This window comes from Ornithorhynchus anatinus, chromosome 8 (genome assembly GCF_004115215.2).
Source record: "Ornithorhynchus anatinus isolate Pmale09 chromosome 8, mOrnAna1.pri.v4, whole genome shotgun sequence".
NCBI lineage: Eukaryota > Metazoa > Chordata > Mammalia > Monotremata > Ornithorhynchidae > Ornithorhynchus > Ornithorhynchus anatinus.
Genome location: NC_041735.1, coordinates 38,934,331 through 38,952,440, shown reverse-complemented (window position 1 = coordinate 38,952,440; position 18,110 = coordinate 38,934,331). Strand labels below are relative to the sequence as shown.

At 41.3% G+C, this 18,110-nt stretch overlaps 1 protein-coding gene across 1 annotated transcript in view; it reads right to left on the bottom strand.

Annotated features, from left to right (window-relative positions):
- Positions 1 to 355: 355 nt before the first annotated feature.
- Positions 356 to 18,110, bottom strand: part of NPHP3 (nephrocystin 3) — a 41,978-nt gene continuing 24,223 nt past the window's right edge. Inside the window, exons 15-27 of the mRNA XM_029071397.1 lie at positions 17,844 to 17,926; positions 16,811 to 16,949; positions 12,084 to 12,248; positions 11,574 to 11,671; positions 11,123 to 11,245; positions 9,893 to 10,082; positions 9,486 to 9,727; positions 8,976 to 9,051; positions 7,073 to 7,200; positions 6,587 to 6,827; positions 4,160 to 4,285; positions 2,580 to 2,695; positions 356 to 2,381 (exon numbers count right to left, since the gene is read on the bottom strand). Coding sequence (XP_028927230.1) covers positions 2,198 to 2,381; positions 2,580 to 2,695; positions 4,160 to 4,285; positions 6,587 to 6,827; positions 7,073 to 7,200; positions 8,976 to 9,051; positions 9,486 to 9,727; positions 9,893 to 10,082; positions 11,123 to 11,245; positions 11,574 to 11,671; positions 12,084 to 12,248; positions 16,811 to 16,949; positions 17,844 to 17,926 — 1,911 coding nt within the window. The 3' untranslated portion in view covers positions 356 to 2,197. The remainder of the gene's footprint in view (positions 2,382 to 2,579; positions 2,696 to 4,159; positions 4,286 to 6,586; positions 6,828 to 7,072; positions 7,201 to 8,975; positions 9,052 to 9,485; positions 9,728 to 9,892; positions 10,083 to 11,122; positions 11,246 to 11,573; positions 11,672 to 12,083; positions 12,249 to 16,810; positions 16,950 to 17,843; positions 17,927 to 18,110) is intronic.

Sequence of the window (18,110 nt, the reverse complement as noted above, 5' to 3'; positions counted from 1 at the left end):
GTTACTTTCTTTTTTCGGAAGTATTTAAGACATTTTAAAAATTATCCCTTTCTTGATTCACAAGTACTGTTATAGCTAGTCAAAACTAAAACAGCTTTCACTGATTCACTTCCCACAATTTTAACACACACCCAAGTTATATGACTAATGAACTGGACACACATTTAAGCATTTTCTCCTTCACTAATTTCAGCTGGCTCTGAGTAAACTATTTGATTTCATGAACTTGCTTTTTAGTAAAAGGCTAGAGTGTACACAGTTTATTCGAGAACAAAATGAATTATTCTTTTTAAATACAAGTCATTCTGAGGCCTGATGCCCACCTTGTAGTAGTAACCCAAGAACTGGAAAAGGAGAGGAGTCAAACAACAATTTATTTTCATTTCAGAACAGTGTAGAATCATGTTTTTCCACCTCTTCCGTTAAGGCCAATTGAAATTTTACAAATATGAAAACTATATACAAAGATAGAAAATATACAGAAAAATATTTCACATGTAACAAGGTTCTCGACTTCATACAGTCATCTTTAGGCTACTGCTTTTTTAGGGCAACAAGAAAGTCAATTCAGAGAGGTAAATGATAAGACTAATGAGGATAATTAAATTTACATTTTGGGTAAATACATTTTTCAAGGGTCAGTAAAAGATTGTCAAAAACAGAAACCGTGAGTAGGATTTCAAAATGTCTAGAAACTAGTAGGTGATACAGAAACATCTTGGGCACTGGGGAAGAAATAAACTTTAAAAGCTCATTTTAGGACTTCAATTAGAGTCCCAGGCACTGCCTACTCGAGGAGTGAGTATTTTTCCCAGACGAAGGATACAAGCGCCATTTCAGGAACAATCCCACAAGAGCCTCCGCCTCACCTCCTTTTGCCTCTGAAAAATACTGATGTCGGAGCGGTGAACCGACTCCATCCCTGTTCCCGCACCCCTCTGATCTCTTAGGGTGGCCTGCAGAAGTGCAAGCAGTCAACACAGTGGAGCTCGGGTCAGGGAGCAGGCATCCCAAGAAAATAAGCCACAGACCACTATTTGCTAAGTAAACCATGCCAAACCGACTGCTCCTTTAGCTTAAAAAGCAGAGCCCTAAATAAGAGTTAGGTGGGATGTGGCACTTTCCTCCAAACCGTTGCAAATGATCGAAGAGTCAGAAAAATCGGCTCTGCAATAAATGACATTTTGAGAGTTTTAAGCCTTCTGCTCGATACAAGATAACCATGTCCATCGCGGTCCCTATCCTACACAGACTCAGTCTTTAAAAGGGAGAGAGCAGGTACCAGCAAACAGGCTCCCAGAGGTTGGGATTGGGTGGTGAGCCTGAGGCATAGACCATGGTTTATCCAGGACTTCGAAATGAAAACATACTCTTCCCCTCCCCATCTCCCCGAGAAGGTGTCCAAAAGGCTTAGGGGATTTTTATCTTGCCCAAGGTCCTACGGGGGCAGAACTGGGAAGAAAAGCTGGGACAAGGCTGAGCTCTTTCTACTATCAACCAACAGATGGTATGGCACGCCTACTGTGTGCAAAGCAACGCACTAAGCCCTTGGGAGAGTATAACAGGTGGCAAACAGGTCCCATGCCCGCAAAGAGCTTACTAGGCCACAATGCCCTATATTTTAAAAGGACTTTCATGAAAAGAAATCAAAACATTAAGAAACATCATCCCATAAAGCCTCAGAATACTTGTGAGAGGTAGGTTACGTGCATAAGCTGATTTTATTTTATGAAGTGGAGTAAGCTGAAGGAGGGAGAACCTAACTAGCTTTACGTGGGCTACAAAGGAGGCTGGAACTAGGGCGAAAACACCCTGAGTCTCCCGATTTACAGATTGTGCCGGCATTTTGCTTTAGCAAAAGGAAGAATCTCATTTTTGGAATTTTCATCTCCTGGAGGATATAATTAGGAAATTACTCTGCATTTAAAAACCTACAAGTGAATCATTTAAAAAGTACCTGTTTAGTCTCTCTGGACACCTCCAAAAGTTGCCAGAGTCCAAATCGGTGCCTGTTCCTAGATGAACGTGAAACATAACATGACAGCCAGGAAAAGAACATTTTTAAAAATTGAATTTTTTTTGTCCTTCCAAGTTTTCAACATCAAAGGCGTAGGTTTGGCTCCTTTTCGGTACTAAAGTGCAGTTGCGAGAGAGGGCTGGGGCAAGTTGGTTGGTCTGTGACCGCCACGTTGTTGAATCAGTTTCCTTCTTCTCCGTCAAGAAAAACGTCTGGAGTCACGGTTGTTTTTAAACTGACTGTATCCCCGCTTGAGGAGTGCTGTGACAGGGCTTTTCCTCCTAAAAGTGAGGCTTCAGCTTCTTTTATTTCCATGGCCCTTTTGTACAGTGCGGCGGCTTTTTCGAAGTCTCCCTCTTCATAGCTTTGAGAGGAAAGAGTTGGGTTACAAAGTTAGGACTTGAGTAACAGAATCTAATCCAATATCTACAGTAAGTGTTGTGGGATAGAATTAGTACAACTCATTCTGTATTCAACATGTTGCACCCTTTTCCGCACTACTGCTAACAAGGATAATTTTGAAAGAATAAATATATTTTGAGGGGAAGAAAAGAAGACTTACCGAAGTACGGCTAAATTTTTTAGTGTTTCTCCGACTCGAGGATGCACTCGACCCAGGCTATCTTCATAAATCTTTAAAGCACGCTCATAGAGGGGCAGGGCTTCGATATGCTTTTTCTTAAAAGAAAATCCAACAGTATTTAATAATAAGGACAATTAATAATGGTATGTTAGACATTTACTATGTGCCAGGGACTGTACTAAGCACTGGGGTAGATACAAGTTGATCAGTCCCACTCCCACGTGGGGCTGAGAGTCTTTGATATAGTCCTATCTCTACATCGATAAGTCCCCAACAAAAGCAACAGTCTTTATGAAAGAAAAACTTTGAAAAAGAAAATAAAAAATTATAACTGGTAAAAGTGGGAAACGTAAATGCTTATCCCCAAGGATGCTGTTTCAAGCACTCAGGAATCTTTGGTAGGAAGGCACAATCCTGATTTAAGCTGTTGCATTTTCAATAATGACAGCTCACCAATTCTGCCATCACTTAAAGCTAAACAAGAAAGGCAGCTTCCTCTTAAAATGGAAATATTCAGATTTGTAATTCTCTTTCCCCAAGTAAACTGCTATTTAGCAATCAGAGATGATACTTTTCAGATAGGGTAACGTACACCTTCATTAGAAAAGCTAAAATGATGCTTTTCTGTGGCAGAAATTAGAGGTTTTTCAGCTCAAGCTCCACCACATCCGCTCAGATGGTACGTTCAAGTAGTGAACCCAAGCCAAGGACTTCCAATTTTCTCCATGACGGACCAAATAGCAAGTGTGACCAAAAAATTTGAGACTTTTGCCATGGAGGTGTGCAAAATCTTGGCTCACATTCGCTGCTGAGGCAGTTGATGCGGTGGTCCATCTGATCCAAAAAACCATATTCCGCCGAACCTCCAGACGTGTCAGCAGAGGCTGAAAACTGTAGCCCAAGCATGTCAACCGTTTGGGCAGAAAACCTTTGGTTTATTGGTGGGCGAATAGCTGAAAATTACTTTCTCCCTGGGTGATCAAAAGGCTTCACATATTTTATGTTATTTCTTCTTCCAATATCAATTCCTAGCATTCAGCTGCCTTGCAGGTGTGATCCCCATTATTAAGAGCTCACTGAGGATACAGGTCTTGACTCGGTTTATGTATTAGGTCCACCTGATCTTTCAGTGCCTTTGTACAGTGGGTTCATAGCTCAACGATACAAAATACCTGTTAGATAATTGCAGCATGCTCGAAGAAGATATGGAGATGCCTTAGCTGAACTGGCATTTCCTGGCTACTTTTATTAGTTCAAAATTCAAACCAATGAGGATGCTTCAGGATGTAAGAATACATACATAGAACGTATACAGTGTATGCACGTACTTAATTCTGTAACACAGGGGTTATATTCTGGACAAACCCAAGTTACAGGAAGCCTGCGTTAGAGGACATGGGCCTTGTGCTCTAACATTTCTCTCAACATTATATGTGTACAGAAATTGTCAGAAGGACATAACCCTGATTCCCAGACAGCTTCCTGTTTAATGTATAGTGAAAACATACATTATGGGAGAACTGAATGTACTCTGAAAGAGAGTAAAATGGGAAACTTACCATTTGGCAGTAAAGCACAGCCAGATTCACCAACGCAGTCGCTACACTAGGGTGCTTCGGGCCAAAAGATTTCTGCCGTATTTCTACGGCCAATTCATACAAAGGCACGGCCTTTTCAAATTTCCCCTAAAAAAACAAGAAAGAAATCAAAATGAAGATAATAGATAAGGGGATCCCCAACTTTTTTTTTTTTTTTTTTTTACTACGGTCACCATCAGCTCCCCCGATCCTATCTTACCTCAACTCATCTCCTACTATAACCCAGACCGCAAGCTTCACTCCTCTAAATAATAATGACAATATTTGTTATACGCTTCCTCTATGTCACGTGCTGTTCTAAGTGCTGGGTGGCACAAGCTCATCAGGTTGGACCCAGTCCCCGTCCCACATGGGGCTCACAGTCTTAATCCCCATTTGACCGATGAGGTGACTGAGGCACAGAGAAGTGAACTGACTTTTCCTAGGTCACAGCAGACAAGTGGGGAAGATGGGATCAGAAGCCAGGTCTTTCTGATTCTGAGGCCCATGGTCTGTCCACTAGGCCACGCTTCTTCCTCCAGTGCCAACCTACTCACTGGATTTTGAGCTCATCTCTCTCGCCGATGACCCCCTTTTTGTCCGCATCTTCCCTCTGGCCTGGAACTCAATCAATCAATGGAACTCAATCGATTGATCAATGGTATTTATGAGAACTGTACTATGCATTTGGGAAAAGTACAACAGAATTAGCAGACACATTCCTTGCCCTCTCCATATATGACAGACCACCACTCTCCCCATCTTCAGAGTTCTAGTTACATCACATCTCCTCCAAGAGGCCTTCCCTGATTAAGCCCTCACTTCCTCTATTCGCCTTCTTCACTGCAACGCCTAAGTACTTGGCTCTGTACCCTTTAAGCAAACCATCCACGGCACAATGTTCAGATCTTTATACTCCGCCATTTCTCCTCTCTGTAATAGATTTTAATGTCTGTCTCCCCTTTGGTCTGCAGTCCCTTGTGGACGTGGATCACCAACTCTATTGTATTACACTGTCTCAAGCGATTAGTACGGTACTCTGCACAGTAAGTGCTCCATAAATACCACTGTGATTATTTTTTCACGGCACCCTCTCCATGACAGAATTTGGGTAGTTCTAATAAACCAAGTATTTAATACGACACTTTGAACAAATATCAGCTACAGCTTTCAAATGGTCCTTTCCTGATTATTTTTAGATGCAATGTTTGACCACTGAAATGTATTTCTGAACACTTCTGAACAATCACTTCTCCAAAAAAGCCAATATGACGAGCAAATAAAACTATCCAGGGTCTTTTTATTCATTTTACTTAATTAGGCACACAAAATTAAGGGGAGTAAGAGTTGATTGATAGGCTAATTCCTATAACACCCCTTAAGGAAGCTCTGTTGGGAGCTAAAGATAATTAGTCACACCTACTTTTCTCAGTGGAACTGTTGTAAAGCCTTTTGAAAAACCTTTACCTTCATTGCAGAAAAATCTTCTCTTGGGTTACTTCATTTATTGGAGAAAATGTTTTGAGGATATTTAATACATTATGTTCCCTTCAAAGTAATCTGTCTTGATATTTGTATCCTTTTAAATACGACACACATCCATCTTCTCCCCTTCTAGACTTTAAACTTGTTGTGGGCAGGGACTGCGCCTCTTTATTGTTATACTGTACTCTCCCCAGTGCTCAGTTACAGGGCTTTGCACACAGTAAGCACACAATATGACTGAGTCTTTTTTCCAGTTAATATTGGGAAAGGAGGCTGAGAAAAGCAGGTAAATTCATAAAGCTTTAATTTAATTTTTGTTTACCTCAATCACAGGTCTTTCAAAACAGAAAAGTAATCAGCCTTGTTTAGTGGTTAAAACTGGGGAGAGGTCTGATTCATTTTATTCTGATTTTTACCACACTGTTTGCATTTGTAGATAATAGAGGAAATAAGAGTATTGCACCATGGTTCTGGCTGATTTGTCATGACCCTGAGCATTAAAAATCATAGAGCCATTCAGCTCTTCATTATTTTACCGGACAGAGTGATCTCTCTTCTTCCAGGCTTTGATTCCTCAAAGCTCTCTGAAGCTCTGTAATTTATTTTTTAATTTGAGGTTGAAATACAATTTTCAACTTATTTTATTTCCTGTGTCTGCTGTGAATAGAAAATGAACGGTCCAATACAAAATGACTAGACTAGTGGCGACAAATAATTGGCTCAATGTTTTTATGAACAGGCTAGGTCATGAGGAAAATTAGCCTCCCCAAGTGTTTACCTATTTATATGAAAGAATAATTGAGTTATTATGAAATGAAAGCCCTTAACTGAATGGACAGAGCCGTTCTTATGCGTTAAACGCATTCTTTTAAAGTGCAAAAATAAAATAAAATAAAAATGCACCGACACCGCCAAAGTACTTACCATCCTTTTGTAGAGAACTGCGAGGTGTTTCACTGTGTAAGCCAGGGAAGGGTGGTCTGGGGCCAAAGCTCGCCTCCGAATGTCTAGAGCTCTTTCGTAGAGCTCCTCTGCTTTATCGTATTGTTTCTTCTCATTGTAGAGGGCTGCAAGATTGTTTAGAGACTGCGCACAATCAGGGTGGTCTTGTCCAAGGACCCGCTCCCTCATTTCTAAGGAGCGCTTGAGGAACAGATCGGCTGTCCTACAAATCAATAACCACCCATTATTTGGCACAGCGTCACTACACACTAAGCTCTGTGTCATCTTTGAAAGCATTCGGAGGGATCAAAAAACGTAGTTTTTTTGGAATTGCAGTTATCAGTTATCTGGCAATATACTAGTGGTGTGCACTGAGTGCCATAATCGGATCAGGAGAAAAGTATCTCTACTTATTTTGTAAGGTATACTGACAAGGTTATTTTGTAAAAAAAACAGAGTCATACTCACTCAAGGTTATTTTGTAAATAATACAGAACTCCCAGCTCGTTGAGTGTCCGAGCATTATCAGCCGTGTCTTTGCCCAAGGTAAGTTCTTCTAACTGCAGGGCCCGACGACGAAGAAGGGCAAATCCATACTAAAGAACACAGAAAGACAGAGTGTTTGCCATGCCCGTATTTCCATCAGATTTAAAAAGATCTATTCCTTCCCCTTTTCTGGCAGTGCTAACTACATTAAATAAGAAATAATCCAAAATAATAATAATGTTGGTATCTGTTCTTCATTGGGCCTGTATTTCTTAATGTTTGGTGATAGAATAAAAGGATTTTTGTTTGCTTTGAGGGGAAAGTTTTATAGCATTTGCCTCTTATCAATTGTACAAATCCTAGGCAGATTCATGTTGGAGAGATTGAGATTTTTAAAATTTCACTTTAAAGGAGATTTTGCCACTTTCCACGGTGTGAAACATTCCCTCCTCCTTTAAACTCTCTCTCCTGCTGCCTCACTGACTGTTCCTTCTACATCTCATTTGATGCCTCCTTCCCTAACTGCGAGTGACCCCTAAGGCTCTGTTGTTGATCCCCTACTCTTCTCACTCTGTAATCACTCTCTTGGGGAGCTCATCAACTATCATGTACAGTTCTCAGCAGAGTCAGCGCTCAATAAATAGTCCCTGATTAATGGACTCACTGATTGACTGAATGGCTCCCAAATCTATTTCTCCAGTCCTGACTTCTCAGCTACTCAGCAATCCCACATTTCTCTTGCCTCCAAAATATCTCCATGTGGAGGTCCCACCAACGCCTGGAATTCAAGATGTTGAAAACTGAATCTCATCTCCTCTAATTCACCCACTCCTTTTTCAACTTTCCCACCTCTATTGATAACACCACCATCCTCCTTGATCCCAAGCCATAGCTTCGTTTTCAACTCGCTGCTGTCTTTCAGCTCTCACCTTCATTCAACTGCTAAATCTTGCCAGTTCTTCCTCTACAAAATTTCCTGGATCCCTCCCCTTCCTCCTCATCCGAACAGTGACTCCCCTGGCCCTAGCTCTTGTCATGTTACAATCAGACTACTGTAGCCACCTACTCGCTGGCCTCCCCGCCTCCGACTCGCCACCCTTTGGTCCATAAGCCTTGGTGCTGCCCTGACCGTCTAACTGAAGCATCGCTTGGGTGCACATCTTTCTACTCTTCAAAAGCCGTCCTCCAACTTCCCATCTCCATGCGTATCGAGCAGAAACTCGTGACCATTTGATTTCAGGACCTCCATGTGTTTCAGCTGCTGCTTCCCCGCTCCTATTCTTTGCTCACCTAACTCTCCCCCAGCTCTGGATGGTCCTCAAATTCACCGTACCAAAGCTCTCCCGATCTCCAAAGCCCTTGTGAAATCTCTCCTTCTCCTTGAAGCTTTCCCCAAGGAATTGACAATACTTCCATCATGTAAGCCTAACATCTACCCTTACCAATTTTATAGTTAATTCCAAGCTTCTCCACTTGCATGCATATTTTATTTGCTCGGCTATCTCATCCTGAATCATTTTCTATATCTTCGTTCTTTCCCCCGCTCCCATTATTTGTAAATAATTTTTGTGTCTGTCTCTGTGGGTCCTCTTCCCTCCCCTCCCCCCAGCCAATTAGATTGCAAACTCTTTGAGGGCAGGGAACACGTTTTTCTTCCTTCTGCCGTATTCTCCTAAGTGCTCATATACTCACTAGTTTGCCCCAAAAAACCCCTCTGATTAATATTTTATAATGCTTGCTTTAATTACAAGTCCCCCAAAGACCGACAGGTGTTCAAGAGATTTAATACATCTGCCTTCAGCACTTAGAATTTCAGCCCTTTTATCTCCAATATAACTAATGCTTGAGAATTTTCTTCAGCCTAGAAGAAAGAAACATTTTTTACCAAACTGCCTTTTCTCCTTGCAGCTTTCTGTCTAATTTTAAATGATTTTTTCCTCAGATGTTCAGCTTGTTCATATCTAAAAATAATTAACAGAGAAATCATTAAAAAGGAGGAATCACTGTTGAAAGTAAAGCATTTTCCTTTCATATTTCTCAGTAAGAGACAAGCTAAATACAAACATTCATTGATGCTGTAATCAAGAATTCAAGCCCTCACAACAGGTTTTAGAGTTTTCATCTTAAAAATAAATCACATCTCAAATTACAAATACCCAAGCTACTTGTACAAAAACAAACCTCGAGTCAAGACCAAATATTGGGTCCCGTGTGACTGGGCAGAGAAAGAAAGAAGTTTTAAATCAGTTTGAAGGCATTCCATCCTCTCAGCACTTTAGCATCCATTTATACGCACTGGACAAAAGGAAAATAAACCCCCCACCTGATGTGAGACTTGAGAAATTGAAACCACCTCCCTCTGACAAACCGGAGAATCAGTAAATCTCTGTCTTACTTGTTTTGCTTTTGGTACAGTGTTGCCAGGGCATCGAGGTCACGAGCCACCCGTGAGTGCTCAGAGCCATAAGCGTTCTCAGAGATTTCTAGGGCCTGTTTATACAATTGTTCAGCACTGCCAAACTTCTTCCATTGCACATAAACCCCTGCTAGCTGGTGGAGGGACTGGGCCACTCTTGGGTGATCCGGATCCAGAGCTGTTTCACGAATTTCTAGGGACCTCTGCAAAGGAGCAACAGCCTGCAAAAAGTTAAAACTTAATTAAGGCAGGGGAATGCTGAAAAACCGGCCTTCTGATTCACCCCTGTGTATTGTATAGTGTTATTAATGGTGCCTGTACTAGACGGTACTTACAAGGGGGAGAAAAAAGTCAGAGTGGTGGTACTGAATATCAGATTCATTTACCTGACTGAGAAGACCTAGGTCTTTGAGAAAGCGTCCCAAGGTCTCGTAAAGATCAGCCAAACAAATTAAACTTTCTTCCGCGTCACAGTTTTTCTCATATTGTTTTAAAGAATCAAAATACTCTGCTGCCATGGTGCTCTTGTCTTTCCCGACAAGCTGCCAGTAGCTCAGTAATTCTGCAAAATGACCTCTGTTGAAATGACAAAGATACGGTTGAAAAGCAAGAGCGCTGAAAATTGGGGAGCGGGGGGGGGGGAACCCAAAACATAATTTGTGACAAACCAATGACAATTCCTCTCTAAAAACTTTTGAAAAGAGGTTTATCTATTTGTATTTTTAGAGCCTTTGTAATGAGCCTCCACATCTGTGAAAATGAAATCTTTCACAATTTTACTTAAGACTCTTGTGATTTAAATGGACTGAAAATAATAGTGGCTGAGATAAAACATCTTCATTGTTCAAAATGAAAAAATTAGACAAAACTGCCAAATATATAACAAGTAAAAGTGTTCTTTGTAGAATTCAAGCACCTTTATATTTTGTTAGCTAGATAATATAGATATGCCTGGAACGACAGCATAGCAGCTTGGCATGTTTTGACTAAAAACACAAAAACAACTAGAGATACATTGAATATATTCAAAGAACTCAACCATTATCACAAACATATGTCAAACTTTCATTTCTGTAGTCTGGATTTATTGATATGGCAGAAAAGTCACAACCAGTCACAACAAAAAAAAAAGTTGACAATGTAATGCTACTGCTAAAAAAGCGTTCACCAGCATCATCACCAGCATCACCACCATCAATGGCATTTGAGCCCTTACTGTATACAGAGTACTGTACTAAGCACTTGGGAGAATACAATAAAAGAGAACGGAGAGATACGTTTCCTGACCACAATGAGCTTATAAGCAGGTTAAACAAATGCACTTAGAGAAACCAGACCTCATCATACTTAAAATCAGTTAAGTCTTACGGGTTTCAATGCTAGATCTGGGGAAAACCTGCTGGCCTTAACCCCAACGACAAGAAAGATATTTCTATCTGGAATGATTTAGATAATCGTGTGAAAAAAGGGGACTTCTGAGTCCATATTAGAACGATTTCTGGGACTCTGATTTCATTAATTGGCATTTCTGATATTTCTACCTTGTCTTTTCATTAAGTGAACTATTTTAAGACAACCAGAATAACGACTAAGGAATTGTATACTTTTTCTTTTACCTCTTGTAAAGATTTTGGGACACAAAGAGGTTCAGCAAACACTCATGCAGCTTCTGCTTGTCTCCTTTTTGTTGGAAAAGCCAAGGGAGTTCATCTGCACTTCTCCAAGTCACTCTGTCCTGCCTAATGGAAGGAAAGTGAAAACACAATGAAATATTTTTGCCATCAAACAATTTAGGATTGTGGAAACTAAATACTTAATTATAAAGAAAACATATTCAATCTGTGTCCTGGTGTCTTTACGATAAGTTAGTTGGAGATTATTATCCTACAGTATAAATGTTTAAAGACTTCCTTTACATCATGTATTGCTGACATTTTGGTTCCAGTTACATTTCAGACAGGAGTTTTTTTGCGATAACTAACTGCTTAGGTATGAAGCTGTAAAGCCAATGAGAGGGGGATAAAAGATTTGTTATACAAACTATAAGACTGAAATCTTATAAAATACCTTAGCTGCATGGTGAAATAGTTTATTAGTTTTTCCCTGTATGTGGAAATAATACTTTGGCCTTCTTCCATATATTCCAGTCTTACTGTTTCCCAGGCCTAAAAATAAACAATAAATCATTGCATTCTTTTTGGCAAGTAATACTGCAAATAAAACTGTGAATTTAAACACCTAGTTCCTGCAAGAAGTCATCTGGATTATTACTGCAGTTGAAATGGCCACTAAGATCTATTTTTTCCAGAGTTTTCCAATAAAATGTCATCAACTCTTGTATGAATACTAAACAATTTATCTAAAGGAAAAATGGTAGTGAAAGTGTGGATAAAAAAATCTTTATTGCAAGACAAGGGGTAAACATTTCAAAGACAAGAGCAATTTGCTTTTGTTTGTTTCTGTCTTAACTGGGAACTTTCTCAACAAACAGTTCAGAACCATGAAAACATACAACGATGTGTCTCAAATTATAAATCAAATCCATTTTAAAATGCCCAGCGCAGTATAACACTTTACCTGAAGATGTTGAAACTTCAACAAACCACAACCATATGTCAACAGACACATCTTGTTCAAACTGTGAACAAGTGAGGTCAGTACTGCCCAGGTCAGTTCAGGGTAGAGTTCCATCAGTTCTGATTCACTCACTCCATTGTGGCTAACACTGACTAGGCAGAGAATCTACACAGCAAAGAAATGAATGACAATCACTGTCCAACACCTAAAGTCAGAAAACTACTTTAGCAGCACCATATTCAGAATTGAGAATTATTTATTGGAGTCAACTGATTTGACTTGATAAGACATTAAAGGAAACAATTCACAATTCACTCTACAGGAAAAACCTGCCAAATTCAACCCAGCAGAAACATGACATCTGAAGTACAAACAGAAAACTTGGCTTTTCAAAACTTCCAAATGCACAAATACAGGACTACAATTTCAATGACTTTGAAATTAGGCCCACCCCCACCAAACAATGAATGCAACTGTTAAACAGCAGAATACTATTAGAATTATAGAGCTGAAAGGGGATTAAGGAGATAATGCAGGATATTCCCACGATGCCAACTCCATGGATGGATGCCTTTAGCTGTGCTCCCATGACTTTGTGGGCAGCCTATCCCACCCTAACAAGTGGGCAGTTGGAAATCAGAGCCACAGATGGGATCCTGGCTGTGTGTAGCTCTCTCCCACCCTTGGCCTCAGTAGCAAATAGGTCAATCTGCCACACTTTAAGCAGGGAACGGACACTTCTTGGTCAGTCAATCCTATTTATTGAGAGCTTATGGCGTGCAGAGTACGCTTGGTCCCAGTCTCGGCAAAAAATAGGTATTCCAGCCCCTGGCTGCCACAGCCTCAGAAAAACAAAACAGGCACTATGGATCCTTTCTGGACCCAGATAATAGGGTTGGAAATTCCCTGCCAGATCCCAGCAGACTTTTGTGGGTCCTCTTTGTTCTTTGTGTCTGTGTGTCTACTTTTCTCCTTCCATATTTTGTCTTTGTGTCCACTTATGGACTGTGTAAATGTTTCCACTTCTTTAACCCTGTGTTGTGAATACTTCTGTGACCGTGTTTCTGTATTTCACCTCTTACCTAAGGTGGCTATATCTCTCACTTTTCCCTTAGCACTGCCCAAGCCAGATTCATCCCCATGTTCAAAATGAAAAGTTAGCACCCCAGATCTACACTATGCCAGCATAGGTAACTATCCAGTTTTCACAGGTTTAATAATGATATTGATAGTATTCATGTATCAAGTGCTATACTAAGCACTGGGGTAGATACAAGATAATCAGGTTGGATACAGTCCCTGTCCCATATGGGGCTCAGTCTAAGTGGGAAGGAGAACAGCTACTGAATCTCCATTTTACAGATGAGAAAATTGAGAAACAGAGAAGTGAAGCAACTTGCTCAAGGTCCCACAGAAGGCAAGTGGTGGAGTTGGGAGTAGAACCCGGGCCCATGCTTTTTCTGCTAGGCCTTGCTATTTTCCAGACTTGCAGAGTAGAATATTCTACATCCTTTCTGGGAACCCATTCCAGAATTTAACAAATGTGATTGCCAATTCCTCCTCCTATTTTATTTATATCTTCATGCTACAGTTTAAACTGGCTTCCTCTTGGTATCCAGCACTGATTTTGTACTCTGGTGAAGATGGATAAAAGCTGTTCACTCTTCTTTGTACAAAATCCCACCATCTGATTTATATTTGAAAATAGTATTCCTGCCCTGCTTAGCTTTCCAATCTCCCCGATGATTAAGTCTAATTCCTCTCAGCTTTCCTTACAGGTATTACATTTCAACTTCTTAATTATCTTTGTGACTCTCATATGAACTCTTCCAATTTTCCATGGCCCCAGAAGGGTGGGGTCCACTGCTCTGGTGACCATTTTTAAAAGACGCTTTAATCTGTGGGTACCGAATAAAATCAAGCCTTACTTCCAATAGTCCACCCTGTATTTTCCACTCACTCAAATCTGCTATTGAGCACCCTGGCAACCACCTGACCTGTAAAGGCTGATCCATTATAGAACTAAAACCTCCATTTGTAAGGTATGACACACATAGGTGAACACATGGGTTCCGGGGTCAAAAAGAATCCTCATTAGTCTCTAAAACATTTCAAATTGTATCTTCCTATTATAAGCTGCATTCTATTTAAACCTTCAAAGAGAGTACTGAATATTATTTGCCACCATTTTAATATCTGCAAACATCTAAACTTATTATATTACGAAACTAAGAGTAGGCAAGCCAGAATTACTTCCCAGCACTCCAAAGTTACCACCTCATTGGCCGTCAACTAAGCGTCTGCCTGCTGATTAGGCAAGAATATGGAAAAGGCAGCCGCTGGTGGCCTCGTCACCAAATCTGCCAAGGCCTGCAGCCCAGGAGAGACAGAATGCCCAGCCTCAATGCCACCAGGCCTTTCCAACAGCCTCTGTTGCAGTCCAGTTAAGGGTACTGACACAGCAGCACACGAGGCCCCAATCAGTCCTCTTACCGCCAGGTCACTGAGCAGGCAGAGAGAAAAAGTGTTTAATCCTGTAGCCCACTTAGAAAGAAAGCGCTTAACCCCTTAAGATCAAGTGGGCATACACCTGACCTCATAATCTCCAGTAACTCTTCAACTTCTACGCACCAATTCTGATACTCTTCTGACCACGCTTCCTCACCTGCTCTTTCCCACCCCCTGCAAATCTGTCCCTTTCCCCCAAAGAGACCCCCATTCTTTTGATCGCCTCCAGTATCCTACAGCCATCCTACCCCATTTAGTCTCCATAGCCAAACTATCTTTTCCTGACACACAAATCGACCCTCTCAACACCGAACTCCCTGGCGCCCCTGTTCCTCCACCCGTTTCGTACCATTAACCCTCAACCCTGGATCGCCTCCACGGTACATTTCCTCCCCTCCCATGCCTGAGCTGTGGAGCGTTGGAGGAGGAAACCCAGATATCCCTCTGGCCTTGTCCACCTTAAATTCATTCTTATCAGCTTCAATTTGGTCATCTCCTCTGCTCGACAACAACACTTCTCCTTCCTAATTCACTCTCATAGTCATTCCCCCTGTCAGCTGTTGCAGATATTTAACTCCTTTCTCAAACTTCCTGTCCCCCCAACTACCCCTTTCCCCTAATGACCTGGCTGCATACTTCACCGACAAAACTGATCTCCCTAAAATCTCCCCTGCTCCTCTCCAATCACCCCCAAAACCCTCTTGACTCTCATGTTCCCTGCAGTGACTCAAGAAATCTCTTGCCTCCTCTCTAAATCTACCCCCTCCACCTGTGCTTCTGACCCCATCCCTTCATACCTTTTTAAAATTCTCACCCCCTCCCTTCTTCCCTGCCATCTGCCATCTTCATCTGTTCGCTTTCTAAGAGCTTCTTTGCCACTGCTTTCAAACATAATAATAATAATAATGTTGGTATTTGTTAAGCGCTTACTATGTGCCGAGCACTGTTCTAAGCGCTGGGGTAGACACGGGAATCAGGTTGTCCCACGTGGGGCTCACAGTCTTAATCCCCATTTTACAGATGAGGTAACTGAGGCACCGAGAAGTTAAGTGACTTGCCCAAAGTCACACAGCTGACAAGTGGTAGAGCCGGGGTTCGAACCCATGACCTCTGACTCCAAAGCCCGTGCTCTTTCCAGTGAGCCACGCTGCATGCTTATGCATCCCCTATCCTAAAAAAACCTCCCACTTGACCCCATGGCTCCCTCCAGTTACAGCCCCATCTTCCTCAGACCATTTCTCTCCAAACATCTTCAGAGGGTTGTTTCTGCCCACTGTCTCCACTTTCTATTCTCCAATTCTCTCCTGGATCGCCTCCAATCTGGCTTCTACCCCCTTCACTCCACGGAATGGCCCTCTCTAAGGTAACCAATAACCTTCTTCTAGCCAAATCTGATGTCCTCTACTCCATCCTAATCCTCCTACACCTCTCCGCCGCCTCTGACAATGTAAATCACCCCCCTCCTCCTTGAAACTTGATCTGACCTTGGATTCACCGACACTGTCCTCTCTTGTTTCTCCTTCTATCTCTCTGACTCTCCTTCTTCGTCTCTTTTGCTGGTTCTTTCTCTGAGTATAGGAGTCCCTCAAGGTTCAGTTCTAGGTCCAATTCTATTCTCCCTCTACACCCACTCCCTAGGAGAAGCCATTGCTTCAATTACCATGACTATGTAGGTGACTGCTAAATATACATCTCCAGCCCCGACCTCTCTCCTTCTTTGCAACCTCCTGCCTTTGAGACATCCCTACTTGGATGTCCCACCAACACCTCAAATTGAACACATCCAAAACTGAACCCCTTATCTTCCCACACGAACTCTGTCATCCCCTTTCTCTTCACCGTAGACAATACCACTATCCTCCCCTACGTCACAAGCTCATAACCTTGGCGTTGCCCTCCACTCATCTCTCTCCTTCCACCCACGTATTCAATCTGCCGCCAAATCCCGTCGGTTCTATCTTCGCAACAAATGGAATAGAATTAATTTCTGCTAGTTTAAACACAGAACTGGTCTAAGCGCTAGAAATTACCGAGAGAGAAGCTGCTGTCCCCGTTCTCCAAGAGGTAAAACAATAAGTGCCGTGACTAACAGCAATACGTACCACCTCTCCTTTTAATATACACAAACCTTTATTACTTAATTTCCCCAGTGTGCTGAAAAATGTATTCGGGCCCATGCAACACTTTATTATTAAAGTGTTAGTGTAATGAGGACTTACCTCTTTCATTAGCTCTTTTTCCTTTATAGTCATCATGGACTCCTGAACTGTTTGCAGAACTAACCTATATAATGACACTGTGTCTTGACACTGGAAACACTGTTTAAGAACTTCATCAATATCACGTCCTCTTCCAGCCCTGATGGAATGGACATTTAGCAAAGCATTACATAAGGGGAGTCCTGAAGATATCAAACTACTTTTCTGTAAATATGGCCAGCACCGCAAGTCCCAAGTAATGTCAAAGCAACCCGCTATTTTTATTATTTCATGGCTTTTATTAAAGACTTATCGTGCGTCAAGAACTGATCTAAGTGCTAGGGTAGATACAAGTTAATCGGGTGGGACACAGTCCTTACCTCACTCGGGGCTCACGGTCGAGTGGGAGGTACTGAATTCCCAATTTACAATCGAGGAAACTGAGGCACAAAGAAGTTAAGGGACTTGCCCAAGGTCACAAGCAAGCATATGGTGTTGCCAGGATTAGAACTCATGTTCTCTGGTTCCCAGGCCCATGCTTTATCCACTAGGCCCTGCTCTGGCTCCCTTTATAAGCAATATTAGTGGACATTTCATCCCTGCAGAGTCTCCTGCTAACTCAAACTTGGATTTGAAATATATAGCCTAAAATAAAAGTTTAAAAGGCTATTTCATGTTACTTAAAAAGCTCAAAATAGGAGTCTTATTGGTCCAACTTTATAAAATTTGAATTACCCTATTAACTAAAATGTAATAAAATTAACTAGAACTGGCTTCCGTTAGCAATTAGTGCTATTAAAAGATATTTTCATTAAAGAGATTATTCAAACCTATGATTAATATTTCAAAAGGGCCATTTTAATCATACCTTCAGCTCCATTCTCTCAGCGCACTAACTACTCCTTTGTTCTTTCTAGTTACTGCTGTACTGTAGGAAATTGTGCCGCAGTAGCCTAGAAGAGTTACTGCACCTCCCAAATCAGCGACAATATCCCAAATTGAAAATTTCAAGTCAATAAAATAGTTCAAAGCTTAACAGATACATTCAACTTACCACGTGATCATTTTACTCAAAAGAGTTACATATAAAGCATTGCAGGTTGTAGAGGATCGACAGTGTCTCTCTAACTTCTTCTCCTACAACAGTTTAACCCAAAAAAACCCCCCATTAAATTATGAACTCTGAATAACAGTGATTTAAATATAAATCTTAAACATCGTAACCAGTGTTAAGTAACTTGCTGTTCTATTTCACAGGACGAAATGCCTTTCCAATTTAGTATGCTTTCCAGTTGGGGCCTTAAAAGAAATGGATAGGAGA